General features: G+C 42.0%; 1 protein-coding gene across 12 annotated transcripts in view; it reads left to right on the forward strand.

Annotated features, from left to right (window-relative positions):
* RYR3 (ryanodine receptor 3) overlaps window positions 1-21,629 on the forward strand; it is a 1,134,733-nt gene that overhangs the window by 649,252 nt on the left and 463,852 nt on the right. For all 12 annotated transcript variants that reach the window (XM_068253938.1, XM_068253930.1, XM_068253931.1 and 9 more), the window contains 2 exons: window positions 2,177-2,280; window positions 7,881-8,016. In XM_068253938.1, the coding sequence (XP_068110039.1) occupies window positions 2,177-2,280; window positions 7,881-8,016 (240 nt within the window). The remainder of the gene's footprint in view (window positions 1-2,176; window positions 2,281-7,880; window positions 8,017-21,629) is intronic.

Below are 21,629 nucleotides of genomic sequence, written 5' to 3' on the forward strand. Positions count from 1 at the left end.
TGTCACATGTCTTGCGTGTATTGTCCATGTATTTCAATGCTGGATTCAGTTAAGTGGGAAATAGGAGTATTACTCCTTAGAATGCACCATGCAAAACAACCCATCTGTACCTAAACAAAACTCAGTGAGTCATGAGTAAAGTATTATAAAATGTACACATACTGTATATTAATATTCCATGAATAACCTTATTAAAATATAGAAAACTGTCTAGAGGGCTGGATGTCAGGGCAGCTGAGAGGAACAAAACTCTTACTCTTGGCTTCAGAATACTGGGACTATCATATTATTATTTAGTATTTATATACGCAGTATAAGGTCTTTTCACTAACTGTCTCTCAGAGGGGCTCACACTGTAATCCCTACCATAGTCCTATGTATTCGTAGGCTAGGGCCAATTTTTAGGGGAAAGCCAATTCAATTATCTGTATGTTTTTGGTATGTGGGAGGAAGCTGCAGTGTCCAGATGAAATCTACAGAGACATAGGGATACAAACTCCGTGCAGATGGTTTCTTGGCTGAGTTTCTAGCCAGCGCTAAAAGGCAGGACTGGCCTATCACATGAAGAGGACTTAAGACTGGGGCTCTTGCAAGAAAAGGAACCAAGGCTAGGGAACTAAGACTGGCTTTGATGGCGATGAAGTTAGTCTAACTCTGACACATGTATGAAAACACATGATTACACACTATTGATTCATTTTAAAAATACTTCAAAATCAGATACACAAAAAGTGCAATACACAATGGTGGACCCAAGGGGGCTTCACCTATACAGAACATTTTGATCAAGGTTATAGTTTAGCAAGTCTCTCTTGAATTTTTGGTTTCAAACGGTTTTATTGGCAGATAAGTCAAATTTTACAAACCGTGTGTACACGAATAATCACCCCTGTGGGGGAAATACCTGTATAGCATAAAGAGAACTTACATAACAGTATAAAATCAATGGTGAAAAGAAATAATTACAGGAATTAAGGAAACCATAAATGCATTGTTATTAATAACATTAGAGCCTAAAGGGAAAGCCTACATATCTGCTGTGCAACGTGGCAAATCAGAGTCAGGGTCCTATTCCACTGCAGGCGATTCACTTAATACTACGAAACGCTAGCTATTTTTAAATTGCTAGGTTTGCTAATTTAACATTGAAATCGTGAAAAGTATTTTCCACTATCGAGATTTGATTTTCACTAAATCGCGATTGTTTTTTGGAGAGATTTTTGAATCGATTGTGCTAAAATGTTCATGCAAAATTGCAACCGCAAAACAAAATTGATGAAAAACCGCAATCGCTTTGTGATTTTCTTTTGCAACTGCAAGTGGAAAAGAGCACTAAGGGCACTCAGGGCATAAGGATTAAGGGTGTAGGACCCGGGTTATCCATATAGGTAAGCCAAGGCTGCCAGGTTTACATAAAGATTTCCCTGGTATCATTAACTATGGCAATCCGCCTCTTGGAAATAAAAATGACAAAGTGTAGAAGAGCACATAAAAAATGCAGCAGGATGGCAATTGCGATTTAGGAAAAAATCGCATTGCACTAATGGAAGAGCAGCACTGCGATTTACACGTTGTTTGCGGTGCTGTAGCGATCGACAAAACGGTCCTATTTTTGGATTAAAATGCGCCTTGTGAAAAAGGACCCTTAAAGAGAACCCGAGGTGGGTTCTAAGAATGCGATCAGCACACAGAGGCTGGGTCTGCATATACTGCCCAGCCTCTGTTGCTATACTGTGACACGCTGTGTGTCGACAGCTCAGCGTATGATTTATGGGGGCATAGCAGAGCACAGGGGGCTTAGGGGGATCAGTATAGCAACAGAGGCTGGGCAGTATATGCAGACCCAGCCTCTGTGTGTTGATCGCATTCTTAGAACCCACCTTGGGTTCTCTTTAAAATGCTAGTCCTGTCCCTTTTAAAAAATGTTCCACTTATTCCAGTAACACTGAAACAGGAAATGAGGAAAATTTGCTGTAACAGACAGCAATCGAAAATGAGTTTTAGTACTCTACCCTACTCTAAACAAAGCTAATCCAAAGATTTGGCTATAGATGGATTTAACCTTTTGCAGTTTTTGTCTTAAGTTGCGGTATTGCCTGTAAACAGAGATTTAGCTGCAGCTGAATATTAAAAACATGTTATTAACGGGCGTTTACTGTATGCAATCTTTCTATAGCATCTCCTTCAATGAGAGGATCCACACCGCTAGATGTCGCTGCTGCATCTGTAATGGACAACAATGAGCTTGCTTTGGCTTTGCAAGAACCAGACCTGGAGAAGGTAATTATTTGTAAACGGCTACAGAATTGATGAATTGTCATCCTGTCACTAACCTTAATAAACAAGTGGAAATTGCATGCTGTTTTCTAATAATAGGTTATTTGATGTTGCATCATAGTGATGGATGATATTTTTCAAGCAGGATGCAGTCTGCCTCTGCCTCCAGTAAAGATTAAAAAAGGTGCAGCTGCTTGTAACAGTTTAGATAATTATATTTATAAGTAATGCTGCGCTTGTCAATTTAAAAAAAATAATAATCCTTTTATCTGCTTCTTGGAGTTTGCTGATTCGAGTACAGTATATTACCCATGTTCACGGCTGTCATTAAGAACCAGTTTGTTTTGTACTGTGTTGTTGCATCCAGAAAATGGGAAATATTTCGACCTAAATGTCCAGTCATTCTTAGGGCCTGATTTACTAAAACACCCAGAAAGGACAAATCGGATCCTTGACTTTATGCCTGTTTATCTTTCTTTTTCATTGCTAGTCTTGAAATATAATTTTAGAAAGTAATTACTTTTGTGTAATTTTACTGTATATAAACCATAATCTGCCTTCCTATAGTAAGCATTTTATTGCATAAATCTGAGTTTATGATAGTTAATTACCACTAAATTTGTTATAACCCTGATTTGTGTAGAAGCTCGTACACATTCCATTATGATTCCACTGGAAGGATTGATTCACATGCAATGGACCCAGCCAAAAACCATGCTATGGACCCAGCCAAAAAAGTACATTGCACAGATATGCTTTACCACTCTGGGGTCCATTGGAGCGTCCTCTACCACTCCTGAGTGGACACCTTGCATTCATAATAATAATAATAATAATAATCCGAACATTTGTATAGCGCTTTTCTCCTGTCGGACTCAAAGCGCTCAAGAGCTGCAGCCACTGGGACGCGCTCAGGAGGCCACCCTGCAGTGTTAGGGAGTCTTGCCTTGAACTCCTTACTGAATAGGTACTTGACCTAGCCAGGATTTGAACCCTGGTCTCCCATGTCAAAGGCGGAACCCTTAACCAGTACACTATCCAGCCACTACACACTATCCAGCCACTACATTCATTTGATGAGGGGCGGCATATCTATTGTCCAAAATAAATACCAATCAGAATTGTCTGGTTAGGACAAATAGAATGTACAACTCAAAAATGGATTGATGAACCGAATTATAAATATTTTTTGCCAAAAATATTTATGTCCTGTGCCTGTTCTGTCAAAAATGCAGGGCAAGCAGGATTGGGCCATTATTCAATTTACTTTTTCTGCTAAGTTCTCTCCTAGGAGATCATTTTTACACTTCTGTTTAAGTTTACTTTTAAGTATTCTGCATTTGAAAAAAAAAAATGCTTGGCGGTGGCATGAAAGCTATTTTATTAATAAGGTGTGAAAATATTACCTAGGAGAAAACTTAAGAGAAAAAGTGAGTTGAATAAGGACCTTGGTGAGAACCGAGCCTTATACATGTGTATTATTAGTTTTATTATAGTAGTGGGCACTGGTAATCCAACACAATGCATGAAAGGTCCTGCCCTATAGGAATAAGTAGATATTGGACACAGATTCTTAGGATCTTAAAGGTAATATCCGAGGACATTCTGCGCCCTCGTTGCAGCTTCGGTCCCAGTCGGTGGCCCAGGGGTCCCCTCGGGTGCAGATGCCGACCTGCATGAGCAGCTCTTGCTGTCATGCTAACGTCATCTGGACTGTGTTGCGCAGCCGCAGAACTACTGCTCCTGCGCAGTACAGTCCAGATTACGTCAGCGCAACCGCGAGAGCCGCTCAAGCAGGCACAGTAAATGCCAATCTGGCGAGGTCAGCATCTCCACCAGAGGGTACCCCCTGGCCACCGACTGGGACTGGAGCTGCGGCGTGGGCACAGGGCGGCTGCAAGGGGCTGCTGGAAGCCCCAGGTAAGTAGCTCTTTTTTTAATGTCCTTGGACATTCCGTTTAACCTTCCTGGCGGTAAGCCCGAGCTGAGCTCGGGCTATGCCGCGCAGGAAGATATCTCAGCCCCTGGTGGAGCGATTTGCTCCATTTAAAATGCTGTACGTGCAGCTAGCACTTTGCTAGCCGCGCGTACAGCTTGATCGCCGCCGCTCTGCGGCGATCGCCCGTACGCAGCGGCGCAAGAGGGCCCCCGCCAGAGCCCTGCGCTGCCCGGACCAATGAGTTCCGGGCAGCGCTATGGGCTGGATCGGAGGTGTCTGACGTCAGGACGTCGGCTGACGTCCATGACGTCATTCCGATCGTCGCCATGGCGACAGGAGAAGCCTTGATGCCGGCGACGATCGCACTAGAGGGACACATGCGCCCTCTAGTGGTGTTTCATGTAGCTACCACTCTGGTAGCTTTACATGAAACACAAAAAAAAAAAATGTAAAAAAAAAGGATTTTTGCCATTTTGTCAAAAAAAATTAACCGCCAGGAGGGTTAAGTAACATTACCTACCAAATGATTGAGAGAGACCCTTGGAGGGTACTTCTGCACTTGAAATGTTCTCCTCATAACCATAAAAAAAACCTGTTACCCTCCACCTCATTAATGCTGCCAAGAGCTTGGTTCCACTGCACTGAAAAACCCATTCTCATTAAAATCAAAGATTGGTTTCAGATAATTAATAATATTCAACAGAGTGTGGAAGCTATCATGGAAAGCAGAGATCAATATTACTCCATTTGGGCAATGTGGATAGATTACAAAACCTCCCATGAATATGTTAAATACTGTGGTTAAACAGCTAGGGCAAAGCCCTATGTTACTAACTTTTCATATGCTGCATCAGTGGTGTCGCTAGGGGGTTTATACCAGGGCACCACCCCCGAACCTGTTGCCGTGGTGCCCTGGATCCAATATGGCTGGGTGCCCCGTCACAGTTTTTAGCCCCGGGTGAATAGAGCAATTGCCCAAGGCGCCAGACTGAGAGGCAGGAGGGGAGGTTCTGGGTGGAATGGCGGGGGGAGCGTAGTGTAGTTAAAAACTCACCCTCCAATCCCGGCAGACAGCCTCCATCTCCTTCCTACTTCCTCCCCCGACATCCGTCGCCTTGGTTACAGTGCCCTCTGTGATGACGTGACCGCATGTCATCACAGGGGGTGCTGTTACCGATGCTGGGGGAGGAAGTAGGAATGAGATGGAGGCTGGCTGCCTGGATTGAAAGGTGAGTTTTTAACTACACTATGCCCACTCCCCCACCTCTGCCCAGTGTCCCCCCTCTTCAGTCTGGCACTTGCTCAGGGCACCTTCCTACCTGGAAGGCATCTACCTATCTAACCTACACTGGGGTCACCTACTTATCTAACTTATACTGGCCGAACCTACCTATCTAACCTACACTGGGGGAACCTACCTATCTAACCTATACTGGAGTCACCTACCTATCTAACCTATAATGGGGGAATTTACCTATCTAACCTATACTGGAAGAACCTACCTATCTAACCTATGCTGGGGAAACCTACCTATATAACCTATACTGGAGTCACCTACCTATCTAACCTACACTGGAGTCACCTACCTATCTAACCTATACTGGGGGAACATACCTATCTAACCTACACTTGAGGCACCTACCTATCTAACCGATACTGGGGGAACCTACCTATCTAACCTATATTGGGGGCACCTACCTATCTTCAGCCAAGCAAAGCCCCAGGGCCCCAGCCCAGCAAAGCACAGCCCACAGCAAAGCAAACCCCCCAGCCCAGCAAAAGCCAAGCAAAGCCTAGTAAAGCCCCCCAGCCCAGCAAAGCCCCCCAAAATGCCCCCAGCCCAGCAAAGCCCCCAGCAAGTCTCCTAGCAAAGCCATGCCGGCTCAGCATTACTGCCAGCAATGCCAGCACAGCATTACCACCAGCCAGGCCAGCATAGCATAGCATAACCACTAGCCAGGCAGCCCAGTATAACCGCCAGCTGAGTACAGTACACAGGCCAGCCAGCCAAAGACAAGACAGAAGCCATATGAGGGGCTTCTTTATGTGAAATACTGCCTATTGAATATATTTGTTACACCACTGTTATGTTCATGTACATTTGGCCCCACCTATGACCACGCTCACTTTCCCGCAGCATGACGACACCCATTTTTTGTCGCTTGGTGCCCAGGGGTGCCCTGGATATCCGAGGAACCTAGAAATGCGCCTGTGCTGCATTGCACTGAACTATGATCATACAGTCTGTATTAAGCTGTATGATGGATGACTCTGCAATAAAATTATATTAAAAAAAGGACTTCTCCATATATCACTTCAATAATATCCAGAAACCATCCTTAGCGCGACCTGTTCTTTTCTCCTTTTATTAATTCCCCTCTAATTTCATTTTTGCATACATGTTTTCTCACGTGTCTCTTCTGATACTTTCAGAATTCGTTTGACATGCCCCATCTTCAAATGTAACCCAAAAAACTGACTACTTCATCTACGTTGCTATATTTACCATGATGTAACATCATTATATGCACTGTACAGTGGTATGATGCACTGTACATATAAGTGTATATTTCTCCCACTATAACATGCACTATAAATTACATTGTTCCTGTGTTGCTCTCACTTACAGTAGGTAGTGAAAATCTGACAGATCTGTCAGGTTTTTGACTAGTCCATCTTCTCGTGGAGGATTCTAGGCTTTTATTTACAAAAGCACTCACTGAACTGCAGTTGCTCTGTCCAACTGATCTAATAGTGTGCAAATGAGTAGGGAAACTGGATGACACCTTTGTATAGATCCTTCCCCAGGAGTGCTTTTGTAGAGAATAAAGGTTATACTGAGAATCTCCCAGTCCAAAATCTGTCTGTACTATCAGCTTTCACTACCTAATGTAAGTAACAGCATTATAGGAAAAAGTAACTCATTTAATCTGGGAGAAATGTACATTTTATAAGGATGCTTTTTACATTTTTCATTTTGTCCTGATAGAAATCCTTTAAAAGTTCTATGACTTTACTGTCTGCCTCACTCAACTCTTATTTATTTGCTTCTATTACTTACCTTGTCCAGAATTGTCTACAAAATAAGAGAATATTGATAGTATAATGGATGAGGGTGTATATTAGGTCTGGTTCTTACTGTTAACGTCCAGCTCCACACACTATTTCATTAGTCTATGATGCAAATTGAGCTCTGTGCAGCAGTGTTTTGTTGTGCTATTTATTGGTCACACTAAACCTTAATTTAACAAGCAAAAGTCTGGACATTTATCTTTGCATTTCCAATGAAATAAGAATTTCAGGAGTATTTAAGCAGTGGAAAAGCTGGCTGCATGTCTTCTGTAACCCGTACAGCTTGTAGTGAAGGAGTTTGAAGCAGATGTTTAGTGCCTTTGGGATTGGAAGCGTCTGCTTTCCTGGGCTGCGGATGACAGGTTTATCTGACATCTAAATATGTTCCTTTCTGAAACCTTCACCAAGTTAGGAATCCTTGAAGCTTTTTAAAACTTGTCAGCTAAGATGATCCAGGCAGTTCAGCAGAGGATTACACTGTGCAAATAAAATAACTATGGAGCTTGCCTGTCAGTCAGGGTTGCCCTGTCTGCCCCTGTTAGTGTATACCGTTAGAACTAGATTGTGGAAAACATGTCTGTCTGTTTTTCAGGTTGTGACCTACTTGGCGGGCTGTGGACTGCAGAGTTGCCCGATGTTAATAGCCAAAGGATACCCCGACATTGGATGGAACCCTATAGAGGGAGAGCGGTACCTTTCTTTCCTGCGGTTTGCTGTATTTGTAAACTGTAAGTATGGACTTTTAAGCAGTATAGGTAAAGCTGTCCCCAGCGTGTTCACTCAATACAAATATGGCCACTGATTTCCTGCAGTCTATGTAAATTTTGTAATATGATGGAAAGTAATCATGGAAATATGCAAATGAATTGCATCCAGATAGAACTATCTTAATCACAATGCGAATTTAATTTCTTCCTGAGTACTGGAAATGTTCTGCTTTTCTGTGAATTTGATTAACCTGGAAAATAATATACTGCAGCCAACTGAAGCAGGAGAAGTTTACAATTGAGTCAAAAAACATATGTCACTATGCTATTTCGGGTGCTCTTTTGAAATATATTTATAGTTTGGCACTTGGCCTGAATATGCCATTTAGCTTGTCACAATTTTATTGCTATTTTTTTATTTATATAGCACCATGATATCTGACAATGCTTTATGTTATGGTATAGAATAATTATACCAAATTAGCTAACAGTACAGAACACAGTAGGTATGCTGGGTCCTGCTACTATATAATAAAGGGCTACAGATTCTGCCACAAATATACTAAGTTTGCATTATTATACTGCTTGCATCTGTATATATGTCTTGTAATATTTTGTACTTTCTGAGATCTGTCCTAGTCCTAAGTATCCAAATAAAGTCCCTTGGCAAACCCAACACCCGTGATAAATAGTTGCTGTTTATGACTCGGACAGCAGTCCACAGGTAAGAGAGCGAAGCAGGTGGTTTTGGTGCTGAGCCCGAAGCTTTGTTCCGCTATAGCATTAATTCTATAGTGTGCGGGGTGTGTAAGGGTAATTTGGGGCTCCAGGAATCGCCATACCCCAAATTACTTCTTCCTCTGAGTTGCTACAACTCAGAGGGGGAATAGTATTTAACACAGCCAGTAATTTGAGCAGGAGTAGGGTGAGCTGTCATTAGGCTAACCCTGCGCCCAACTCACTGGTGGCGGAAGGATATGTATGCTAAGAGAGGGAAGAGGGTTTTTTAAAATACAGTTTTGGTGGTACTTATTTGCTAGTTTTGTGCACAGTATCACCTACCGTAGTATCTGAAGGGATTAGACATGCATACATGTAAAAAGTGCCCCCTGGTGAAAAGGGGCACCTGAGATAGCTGCTAGTAGATTAATAGAATTTTGGTAATCTTAAGGGTTTACGCAATTATTGAATGCTTATATATATATATATATATATATATATATATATATATATATATGTATGTGTGTGTGTGTGTTCATTTTTTTTTTCTACTTGAGATGATGTACACACAGTAAGTCCTAAGCAAACATTATCCTTTATTCCTTTATTAAGGGGTAAATGCGCTACACCTCCCCTCTACACCTTACACTAAGTAGTACCACCACCTGGTGCTCAGTTATAATATAGCCGAGCGGTCACTGCTTTAAATTATAGCCTGGCGCCATCTGTATCGGGACCCCAACACTATAGCCAAGCATCCAATTCCAATCACTCCTGGAGCCGAACAATCCCATGCCACTAGAGCCAATGGCACTCGGCTAAACCTTAACAGAGTGCCTATTACCAACCCCACTCCACTAGTCTGAGTCCCAGCAGTGCCACCAAATGACGCTAGGCTGTACCATAGCCGAGCAATAATTATTGATTCCCCGCTGTCACGCCACCAGTTGGAATTTGCCTATGCTATAGGTGAAATACGCTACCCAAATTACACGCTGGGTGCAGCCATTGTCGCAAACTGTATTGCAACCTCTGGAGGCGCTCAAATCACCAGGTGTACCTCGTGCCCATCTTACCTGTTCCACATATGCTAGATTAAACTTGGCCAGGGCAGTCAATAAAGACTAGTATTGGCGCATGTAGCCATTTTGTTCCAAATTCTACTGATCCGAACCTGAATCTTTGTGCTCTGCGACAGGGGGTGTCACTTTACCCTTGTCGCCGCCTCTGTGCTTTGCTTTTAGTGTTGCGTTCCAGCTCTTATATATTTCTGCCTGTATATATGCAGCCATTTCCAAATTCTCAGATCATGATTAATAGGTTTGTCCACAAACAAGGGATTGTGTCCCCTAAACATCATACTTAGACAGCATGTCTACAAGACAGTATATTGATATTGGAATCTTCTCGTCCGAAGCATAATTAGCTGCATACTTTCATTTTGACTATGTAAAGTCCCATTTATTATATATCCCTACTTCCTCTCTGTAGACTGGCTGCAAGTTTGCTTTAGGGGGGAAAAATGTTATTTACATATTTATCCATTTCTAAAAGGGACAGTTAGACTACATATGCACTTTTAAGGTTGGAATGGGTTGATTAACCACTTCACAACTGAGGGGGTTTTACCCCTTCAGCATTCGAGCAATTTTCACCTTTCAGCTCTCCTTCCATTCATTCGTTCATAACTTTATCATTACTTATCACAATTAAATGAACTATATGTTGTTTTTTTGCCACCAATTAGACTTTCTTTGGGTGGTAAATTATGCTAAGAATTATTTTATTCTAAATGTGTTTTAATAGGAAAACATTTGGGAAAAAAATCATTATTTTTCAGTTTTCGGCCATTATAGTTTTTAAATAATGCATGCTACTGTAATTAAAAATCCATGTAATTTATTTGCCCATTTGTCCTGGTTATTACACCGTTTAAATTATGTCCCTATCACAATGTTTGGTGCCAATATTTTATTTGGAAATAAAGTTGCATTTTTTTTAGTTTTGCGTCCATCCCTAATTACAAGCCCATAATTTATAAAGTAACAGTGTTATACCCTCTTGATATAAATAGTTAAAGAGTTCAGTCCCTAAAAAACTATGTTTTTTTTTATTGCAATTTTTTTTTATTACATAAAAAAAATTGGCAACAATTGGGGAGTGTAGGAGATAATGAGTTAATTTATAATTTAAAACTATATATTTGTATATGAAAAATGCTTATGACTGTAGTTTTATTTTTTGGCCACAAGATGGCCACAGTAATTTTTTGTAAATGGCCCTGTAAGCGTTTTTTTTCACAATGATTGCGCAGCTTCTCATAGAAGCAGCCGATCATTGCTGCAGGGACTTAGATCAACGAATGGGAACAGTTTTACCGTTCATTGATCTCCGGGCGGCGTCCTGCGCGCGCGCACGATTGAGCGGGATTGCGGACAGCGGCGGTAGCAGTGGGGGTGCGTATATCTACGCCCCGGGCGGGGAAATGAAGTTAAAAGGAGCGTAAATATACTTTAATACTCTGTAATGGGTGATAGAGAGAGGGAGGAAACAGGCTCTAAAGAGAAGTAGAGAGGAACTTCTGAACTCTGGTTCCCGCAATAGTGGGACGGTTTTTGTGACTAAATGTAGTCAGGAGTACCGCCGCATTGTACAGATTGTTAGAAAATGTTTACCAGTCTTGCAGGCTGATGAGACCTTTAATGTGGTCCTTAAACAAGGGGTTACATTTGCCAGTAGGAAAGCCCCCACATTGGAGAGTCTTTTGTCCCCTAGCCTGTTTTCTGCTAACACCTCTCGGCCCTGTTGGCTGACCACTGTGGGTTCCTATAAATGTAATTTTTCAACATGCAACTATTGTGTGGTCCATAAGCCCACATGATACATTACGCCCTTTTCATCAATACAGCAATACATCAACTGTGACACAAGGTCTGTTGTCTATCTCATTTCTTGCTCTATATGTCATGTTCAATATGTAGGGTGTACTATTGGACACCTGAGGCAACGTATAGGGGAACATTACAGGGGAGCTGGCTGGTTAACTACGGAGGTGTCTAATGTGGCCAAACATTTCAGATTGGTCCACTCTGGCGATATGTCCTCTTTTTCCTTCCAGGGTTTGGAGCGTGTCCACAAGCCTACGAGAGGTGGGGAAGTTTACTCGAGAGGCTTACTGGATATTTTAATTAGAGACACGCACACCCAGGGGCCTTAACGCCAGATGGGATCTTAATTCGGTCACTTAGCTTCTATATGATATTCTTCATTTCATGGAGCCATTTATGTGTCTGTTTTAGTTTGATATTGATTGGTTATATTATCTAATGTCCAATGTAAGTTGTGGTGCCTCTGGCTTACTTCATTATGTATATATTTTTCTGACATGTACTGTTCCATGTACTGCTATGTGATAGTGTACCGTGCATTATCATAAGTGTTTACATTTTAGTATGTTTTTATGTAGCTGATGACACTGATTTGGGGATTTTTTTTCTCACCTCTTTTTATGTACACTCCTTCTTTGTGGGTGGGTCTTTAAGCATTTGTTGCTGGATGTGGTGGTATTCTATATATGGGTCACTCTTGTTCATTTGTTCCTATGCTATGATTAAGGACGGTGTCACGTCCGAAACATGTCAGCATGTGGTGATGGATTTTTTTTTTAATATAATTTTTATTCAGAATTTTTTTTAAAGAGAACACACAGTAGGACATGAAATACAATTAAGAAAGGATATACAAGGTACATGACGGTTCAATATGATAGGTAATTATCAAATATAAGAATCAAGAGTATTAGCGAGTACAGTTGTCACAGCAGGCCCATTTATCACTGATAGTTACTGTATGTTACGTTACCTCTTCACCATGTGTTCCCTCACTTAGAGAAATCTAGATAATAAATTGAGAGAAAATTTGTTGGGCAATGGTCCCCATAAGGATAGCTAAATTATGTGTAGTGAGGGAAGACATGGTCTGAGATAATGGATCATATATGCAGTGTTCTCCAGAGAATTTTTTCCCAGCCGGGTGGCATGAAAAAGTAGCCGGGTGGCATGAAAAAGTAACCGGGTGGGGCGAGATGAGAGAATACAGGGCTGCACTTCTCTGCACAGTTCTGCTTACAGCAGAGGAGAAAGTGAGCTGATGACAGCCGGGTGCTCACCAAAACTAGCCGGGTGGAGCACCCGGCTAAAAGAACCTGGGGAGAACACTGTATATGTATGCAGAGTATTGATCAAAATGGGCACTATTGTCAGAGCCAGATATCAGGTTTGTTGTAGCAGCAAATATTCATGAACCAGTCATAGCTAAATTAGCTAGTAATTGTTAAGAAGGAGAGAAAAGAAATAACAAGAGTAAGAATGAAAAGAGAAAACAGAAGAGAAAGAAGCAAGAGAAAATCATGACTAAAACCCCAGTCATGTTTTTTCCTGCTTGGTCGTGGCCCATCACTCCTTTCAAAAGAGTAGTAATCTAACAAAGATGATCTGACATCATAGATTAGCCTTCCTCAGAAAGCACATACATTTCCCATCTTCTGCAGAGTACATTAAATTTCTCCTCTCTGTCCGAAGCCCAGAAAATGACTTGTTCTGATTGTTTTAGTGCATCAAGTTCTACCCTCCAATCTTGAATAGTTGGAGATTGGGTAGACTTCCAAAATGTTGGGATTGTGAGGCGTGCGGCAGTGAGGATATGGCGAATTAATGATTTTTTTGTAAGTTTTTATAGGGCAAGCTAGATTTAAAAGTAACGTATGAGCTGGATCATTGTTAACTTTAATATTGCTAATGGCTGCAATGATCTTACAAATTTTTGCCCAGAAGGGAACAATTTTAGAACAACTATGCCATATGTGGATCATATCGCCTACCTCGCTGCCACATCGCCAGCAAAGATCTGGTATATTAGAATTATATTTGTGAAGTTTTTCTGGGGTCTTATACCACATTGTTAAGATTTTGTAGGCATTCTCCTGTGCTCGAGCCGAGAGAGAACACTTATGAGCAAAAATACAACATTTTGTCCAGTCTGCCTCAGAAATTGAAATTCTCAATTTGTTTTGCCATTCAGTCTTAAAAGTGGGGATACTGTCACAAAAGTGCGAAAGTAAAGGGTTATAAAGATAAGAAATCCTGTGTTCCACAGGAGGGTGGGAGAAGCAAACCTCCTCTAAGTCTGTCACTGATCTAGTTGAGAAGTCTTTATCGGCGTCTTTTTTAAGAAAGTGAGATAATTGTATATATTCGAAATAGACTTCATCAGGATCATTGGATGGCCCAATCAGGGAGGGCGGTGTTATTGGTTTGTCATTTTGCCAAACCTGCTTTAATTTGAGAGTGGGAGAAGTAAGTTTACGGAGATGATTAAATTGAGAAAGACCAGGTGGAAATAAGGGATTGTCCCAAATAGGGGTGTCAGGTCCTAAGTATGTGGCTATGCGGTGTTGCGAAAGTAGATTATCCCAAACTTTATATGTTTCTCGAGTTAAAGAGTATACTCCAGGGGAGAATGAGGGGCGACGTGGAGGCCAGACCTATAATCCTGCACTTGGGGCATAGCCTAAGATGTCTTTTTCTAATTCTACCCATTGGGTATTTCTCAGGTTGTGAGTCCATTCAATGATCCTACTAAGGTGCACTGCTGAATAATAAGCTCTGGGGTGTGGCAACGCTAATCCACCTTCTGTTTTGGGTTCTTGTAAAGTGCTCAAAGCTTTCCGATTTCCTAACATAAAGGGGCATCATTTTGGAAAACCTCCTCCAGAACACAGAAGGGATTGAGAGTGGGATAGTCTGAAGAAGATATAATAAGCGGGGCATACAGTTAATTTTCAAAATGTTCACTCTACCCACCCACGAGTTGGCCAAGGACCTCCAAGAATTGACATCTTTCTCAAGATTTCGCAGCAGAGGGACAAAATTGAGATCATATAATTTACCCAAGTCCGAGCACAAATGAATGGAGGGAGGCCGGAACACTGATATTAAGAATCTCGGATTTAGAGGTGTTGATTTTGTAATTACTCAGTGAACCGAACTCCATTACAACCTTAAAGAGAACCCGAGGTGGGAATTTATTATGCTAGTGGGGTTCGGAGGCTGGTTGTGCACACTAACACCAGCCTCTGTTGCCCCACGGTGTGCCTCAAAGACCCCCTGCGCACCGCTATACCCCCGCAGTGCTGGCGACAATGTTTACCTAAGCGCTGTCTGTCAGCGCCGCTCCCCCGCCTCCTCCTTATCGGCGCTACCCGCCTGTGTCCCTTCCCTCCCGCTGATTGGAGGGAAGTGACGCGGGCGGGTAGCGCCGATACGGAGGAGGCAGGGGAGCGGCGCTGACAGACAGCGCTTAGATAAACATTGTGCTGGTGACACGCTGCGTGTCGCCAGCACTGCGGGGGTATAGCAGCGCGCAGGGGGGTCTTTGAGGCACACCATGGGGCAACAGAGGCTGGTGTTAGTGTGCACAACCAGCCTCTGTGCCCCACTAGCATAATAAATTCCCACCTCGGGTTCTCTTTAAGTAGATTGGGCAAGGTAGTCATAGGAGAAGTAATATATAGCAATAGGTCATCAGCGTAAATTGCAGATTTATATTCTTTAGTGCCAACTTTCAACCCCTTAATATCCGGATTAGTTCTGATTGCTGCTGAAAGTACCTCCATATATAATTTATACAACAGAGGAGACAGGGGACAGGCCCTGTCTAGTCCCATTGTAGACAGGGATCGCGTTAGATAAGTGGCCATTGATCTTAACTCTTGCAGTTGGGGATTGGTATAAGGCAACTACTTTTTGGTAGAAGTTCATATCTGGGGCTATACCTCTAGAATTGAATACCCTCTGCAGAAAGCGCCAGGAAACCCTATCGAACGCTTTTTCGGCATCTATAGAAAGCAAAAGGGTAGGGGTCCTGGCGCTCTGTGCAGACTGCATTAACAGTATGGTTTTAATTGTATTGCCAGCAGCTTCACGTCTGGGTAGAAAGCCTACTTGGTCTGAATGGATGAGTAATGGCATAACTGTTTGGAGTCTATTAGCCAAGATTTTTGACATTATTTCTAAATCCACATTGATAAGTTAAATAGGGCGATAATTAGCAGGGGGACTTTACCCGTCTTTGGGATGACTGTGATATGTGTCTGAAGCATATCTCGGGTGGGAGGGGAAGTGACAGATAAAGCATTAAAGGCTTTGACAAAAAAAAGGGGCTAAAGTTGATTTGAATTTTTTGTAATATTCAATACAGAAACCGTCAGGGCCAGGTGATTTACCATTAGGGATGGACCCCCCGTAGCAAGAAACTCGTCTTCTGTGAAAGGCTCATTAATAAATTCCAGTTGCTCTGTGTTTAAAGAGGGGAGCTTATACCTATCCAAAAATGTGTCAATGATCAGGCTCATAGACTTTTCTGGTTTGCCATCAAACGAACCTGTAATATTGTACAGATCAGAGTAATATTTGTGAAAAGCTTGAAGAATATCCTCTGTTTTGACCTTTAGGGAACTTGACTGAGTAAGAATTTTTGGTATAAAAGATGAGTTCTGACGTATGCGAAAAGATCTGGCCATCATTCGACTACACTTGTTATTATACTCATATAAATGGGCGCGGTATCTCAAAAAGTTGTCTACCCTTTTAAATTCAAACAGTTGTAGCAATTGTTTACGTTTCTCTGTAAGAAGTGCCAGTTTGGATTGCCAGGGTTTGTTTATGCTGCAGCTCTAATTGTTTAATATTGTTCCATATCTCAGCTATCTGTGCACTCCTCTCTCTCTTATATCTGGCCCCCATCTGGATCATAGCGCCACGAAGGACACATTTATGTGCTTCCCAAATGGATACAGGACTAGGACCATTTTCTTCATTACAGTTATGAGAAATGAAATCTGAAAGCACCTGTGAATAGCATGAGGCATGTTTTTGGTCTTTAAATAATTTTGTGTTCATGCGCCATGAAGTATTACCTTTTTTTAAGAAGATATCTTTAAGCTCTAAGTAAACTGGTGAGTGGTCAGACCAAGTCTGGGATCCAATTGAGGAGCAGGCATTTAACGAGAGGAGCGCATGTGAAATCAGGAACACGTCAAGTCTATTTTATACATTATGAGGAACAGAGAAGTGGGTATAATCTCGATTTGTGGGATGAAAAATCCTCCATACATCCATAAGTTGCATGTCTAGAATCCTTCCCTTGACAGCCTTCAGTGATTTATATGTAACAGAAGAATGGCTTTTAGAGCTGTCGAGGAGAGGATCCAGAGTGAAATTTAGATTCCCCCCCATGATCACATAACCCTCTTTAAAACGATCCAGTCTCTCAAGAATACTCGAGAGAGCGGAGGTCTGTGATTTGTTAGGAAGATGGATGCTTGCGACCGTAAAGGGTTTCCCTTCAATGATCAATTTGATAAAGGTGAATCGGCCATCCTCATCTCCCATACTGTCTATAACCTGGGCATTAAGATTTTTATGCAGAGCTATTGCCGTGCCTTTGGTTTTGGCAGTATTAGGGGCACTAAGGAACCACTGTGGGTAATATTTAGAGGTGGATAGGTCGGGAACCTGGCCTTCTTTAAAGTGTGTTTCTTGTAGCATTAATATACTAACTCTTTCCTTGTGGAATCTATCGAGGATTTGTTACCTTTTGTTTGGTACATTAAAACCATTAACGTTGAGGGAGACTATTTTCAATCTGTGGTCACCCATGTATTATATCGAGGAGAACGCCAGCGCATACCACTAAGGCTGCATCTGAAATGACCACCAGCTCAGTGTGCAGCACCTAAATAGATTTTCTGCACTTTGCATTCAATTCAGATGCAAATCATATGCAAATCTGCTACTACTTATTATGCAAACAGGAAACTCAGGAGGAGGGGCTGGGAGCAGCTAACCTGATAGTTACATAGTTACAAAGTTAAGAAAAGGTGGGAGGAAAGGCTGCACATCTCTAAACACATGTTGCAATTGCTAACCTGATAGTTACATAGTTACAAAGTTAACATGGGTTTAGGTATGCACAGCCTTTCCCCCCACCCATGTATTATATGTTTGACTCGATTTATTGTGTTGGATGGGAGGGTGGTGAGCACGACCTGAAGAAAAAAGAAGAAAGAAAAAGGAGAAGAAAACAAGAAGAGAGGGAAAGAAAGCAGACAGAACTTACACAAATAAGAACAAGTAATTGAGGAAAAAAACTCTCTGCTATGTCGCTACCCAAAGGGATCAATGACAACAACACAGCGAAAAGGACCCCGCAGTCCAAGGAAAAAGAAAGATAATGCCCTGGACTGCTGGAACTCTTTTGGGGGAAAAGTAAAGCCTTGCAGAGCGCCAGCGCAGGCATCAAGCATCCCTCTGCGGAAAAGGCACTATATTTTAGATAGCATCATTTTTAAAATGAGTGATGATCTTTCAATATATAAAAATAGGCATGGAGGGCTAAGTGTCAACCTTGTCCTTGATCTTACATGTTATAGTGCATTGGGAATAAGCAAATAAACTAAAAACAGATCGCTAAGCTACAGACATTTTAAAGGAAGTAATTGCAACTATCCATTATTAGTAAACGCCCTCTCGTTCTTTTGGCTATCCATCTATGACCCCCTACCGCCCATGACGATTAAATGTATGGTCCTTTTTAATAGCAGCATAACTATACGGGATAAGGATAATTTAGCCTTAATGCTGTTAATATTGGGAGGATTGATACTACCATTTCTCAGGATAACATTATAAAAACAGTTGACATGAGTGATAGTTATATGTTTGGATGAAAAATATAATAATAGAGTGTGATAGCATCTCGTATTAAGATTTAGCCATTGTAAAACGAATCAGTTCGTTCCTGTGGAAAGCAATGTGGGTGGTTAGAATCCAGATAGCCTGAAGGATCACAACCCAAACAAACAGTTCCCAGTGGATAGATTTCCTTATGCTGGGCCTATACACGATCTCGTCACTATCAATAGAGGGGGGGAGGGACATAAAGCCAAATCGTGTGGGGGATCGCCACATATGAACTATCTAAAGACAAAATGGAGTTTGTGTGTAGCCAAAAATAAAGGAAGAAAAAACTTGTACGATTCTGTTGATCGTGGTTAGAAGAAAAGCAACAAGCCAAATTTTAAATGTAATGCCAAAGTTCCAGATGGAAAAGTTTCTCTGAGAAGTTCAAGTAAAGCACTAGAACCCATGCTTTCTATAGTCTATCTCGGTAAGGTCAAAAGAGGAAAGTACTCACTCAGGTGTAGCTTCGGAGTCTGCAACACTGTCATTTTCAACATGATCGGATGCTCTACCGCGTCTCTTCTTAGCAGAGGCTGTTTGCCAGCGCTCTCTCTGTGGCAGTGGGATCGGTTTGGCAGGAGCAGGCCAGTCCGGCAAGAGGACCTTGTCTAGATGAAACTTTTCTTCCACCTTCTGTAAGTCGGCAGGTGATTGGAAAAGAAGCGATTGACCATCCTTCTTGATCATTAGGGAGAAAGGGTAACCCCATGAATATGTTGCACCCGCAGATTTTAGGGCCTCAAGTAGAGGTTTAACCGCTCGCCTCAGGAACAGGGTGTGTTTGGAAATGTTGGCATAGAAATGCAGTGTAGCGCCATCAAAGTCTAGCTCACGTTGTTCCCGAGCAGCCGCCATTATAGCTTCTTTGATAGAGTAATAATGGATCCGACAAATGACGTCCCTCGGCCTAGGGGGATTCGTGAGTCTAGGGCCAAAGGCTCGGTGAGCTCTATCAATTTTATTCGGAAAGGTATCGGGCTTACCGAGTAGTTTTCTAAAGATTCCCTCCAGGGAAGGCATCAGGTCTTCAGGGCCTGTGGCCTCCGGCTAGCCCCTGACCCGTACATTATTGCGCCTGCTTCTATTTTCAAGGTCGTCCATTTTCATCCAGTGGTCGTCCATACGTTCATCTTGGGAATCCAGACGAGTAACCACGTTCTCAGCAGGTCTTCTGGTTGAGTTTGGTTCCTTTCTAGTAGGTCGACTCTGTTTCCTATCTCGTTCAAGTCTTTGCGCACTTCGGCGATGTCCTGCTTGTATGCGTTCTCAATGCGGGATGCAAGGGCCTCAAAGTCCGCTTTAGTAGGAATTGAGCGTAATAGGGTTTTAATATCGATCCCTGCATCCGAGTCGTCCCCCGAAGACTCTGAAGCCTGGCCCGTGATGGAGCCACAGGAAGCGTGTTGCAACTGAGAGGCTCTTGGCGTGCCTGCCAAGATGGCATCAGTGTCGTCTTCCGAAACAGGGCCTTGGCGTTGAGAAGAATTGCGGAAATATGAGTCAATTTCACGTCTATTTCCCTTCGATTTCTTCCCTCTCCTTTTCCAAGATGTACCCTTCTTCTTTTCAGTGCTCATATTGGAAGATTCACGCTATTGGAGTGCCTAAACACGAAGGGATCCACGGAGCTCTCAGAGTGCGCGACCGCTCCCTTCCATAGCCAAGCCACGCCCCTGTGGTGATGGATTTTAGCCTGATATACAGTATATCTTTGATACAATAAAGCTATTCGATTTATACTGACATTGTGCGGATTCCACCTTCACTTTCACTAGTAGATATACTGTACCTGGGTGGCGAAATGGTTAAAGGTTTTTAGCTAAATGTTGCTAGATTGTGGTGTTGTTCTTTTGCTTGTTTGTTTTTTAAAGTGTAGAAACTATTTCTATTGCAATTTAATAGTTAATAATAAATGAAAGCTGAGGTGTGTTCCTTTGACCTTCTCATTTAAAATGTATGAAAAGAGTAGTGAAGAGTAGTGAGGGTCATTACAGAGCAGTTGTGCACAGCAGTTGAAGGAATTAATGAATATATTGCAGGTAAAAAAGAGACTACTGGATTTCAGCCTGAACACAATAAAGCTACAACTCTCTTTTCTCTCTTTTCTTTAGAATTGAACTTTCATTATAAGACATAGTTTGAGTATAAGAGTGTTACTTTCAGACACCAGCTGTGGCTATATTTAAGTTTAATTCAGAGAGACCATTAGTGAGAAGAGAAAGACAGGTTGAGGTGCAATTTGCTGAAGATAGGGAAAGTTCATTATCAAAAGCTGAGTCATTGAGATATAGATGATATTTGAAGCCAAGGCTGCTAATTAATTTTATCCAGGGTGAAGGGTGGAGGAAGAATAGGAGCAAGCCGAGTGTTGACCCCAATGCACTAACTGGTAAAAAGTAGAAGAAAAATATAGAACATTAAAAGAAGAAAAAAACTATAGGATGCTGAGCAAAAGAGAAGTGAAGCATGCCAAGGTGTTGTCTTTTAGACCAAAGAAGCTTAAAGACTGAATAAAAAAAGATGATAAACAACCGCATCAAAGGCAGGAGATAAATGAAGTGGTACTAATCGATTATACTCTCTTGATAGTTCCTGCAATTAAAACATAATTTGATATCTTGGTGACATTGATTTTACTTGAATTTAAAGGGGACTCAGAGCTGGATTAAAAAAAAGTTTTATACATACCTGAGGTTGGAGGTTTCCTCCAGCCCCTTACGCCGCTTGAGAGATACGTAGAGGGCGCACTTCTCCTACGTAGACTGGGGCCGAGTGGAGGAAGTGCAGGGAGCCGGTACCAAAGCTGCGGGCAGCGGAGGATGGCGGCATGGGAGCGATCCATGTGTATGGGGCTGGAGGAAGCCCCAGGTATGTATAAAACATTTTGATTAATCCTGCTCTGAGTCCCTTGAAAGGAGCTGAAACCTGAGTGAAAAAGAATAAGCAGAACAAGTAGAGAGTTATTTTGTTAGAAAAGTGAAAAACATACTTTTTTGAATCTCATAAGCAAAGGAGAAACTGATAGTGCGGCAGTTACATAATCAAAACAGTCAAGAATTAGCTTTGTAATTATGAATGATAAGAGTTAGTTTTCTAATTATGAGTGGTAGTCTC

Source organism: Hyperolius riggenbachi, chromosome 9 (assembly GCF_040937935.1).
Source record: "Hyperolius riggenbachi isolate aHypRig1 chromosome 9, aHypRig1.pri, whole genome shotgun sequence".
Classification (NCBI taxonomy): domain Eukaryota; kingdom Metazoa; phylum Chordata; class Amphibia; order Anura; family Hyperoliidae; genus Hyperolius; species Hyperolius riggenbachi.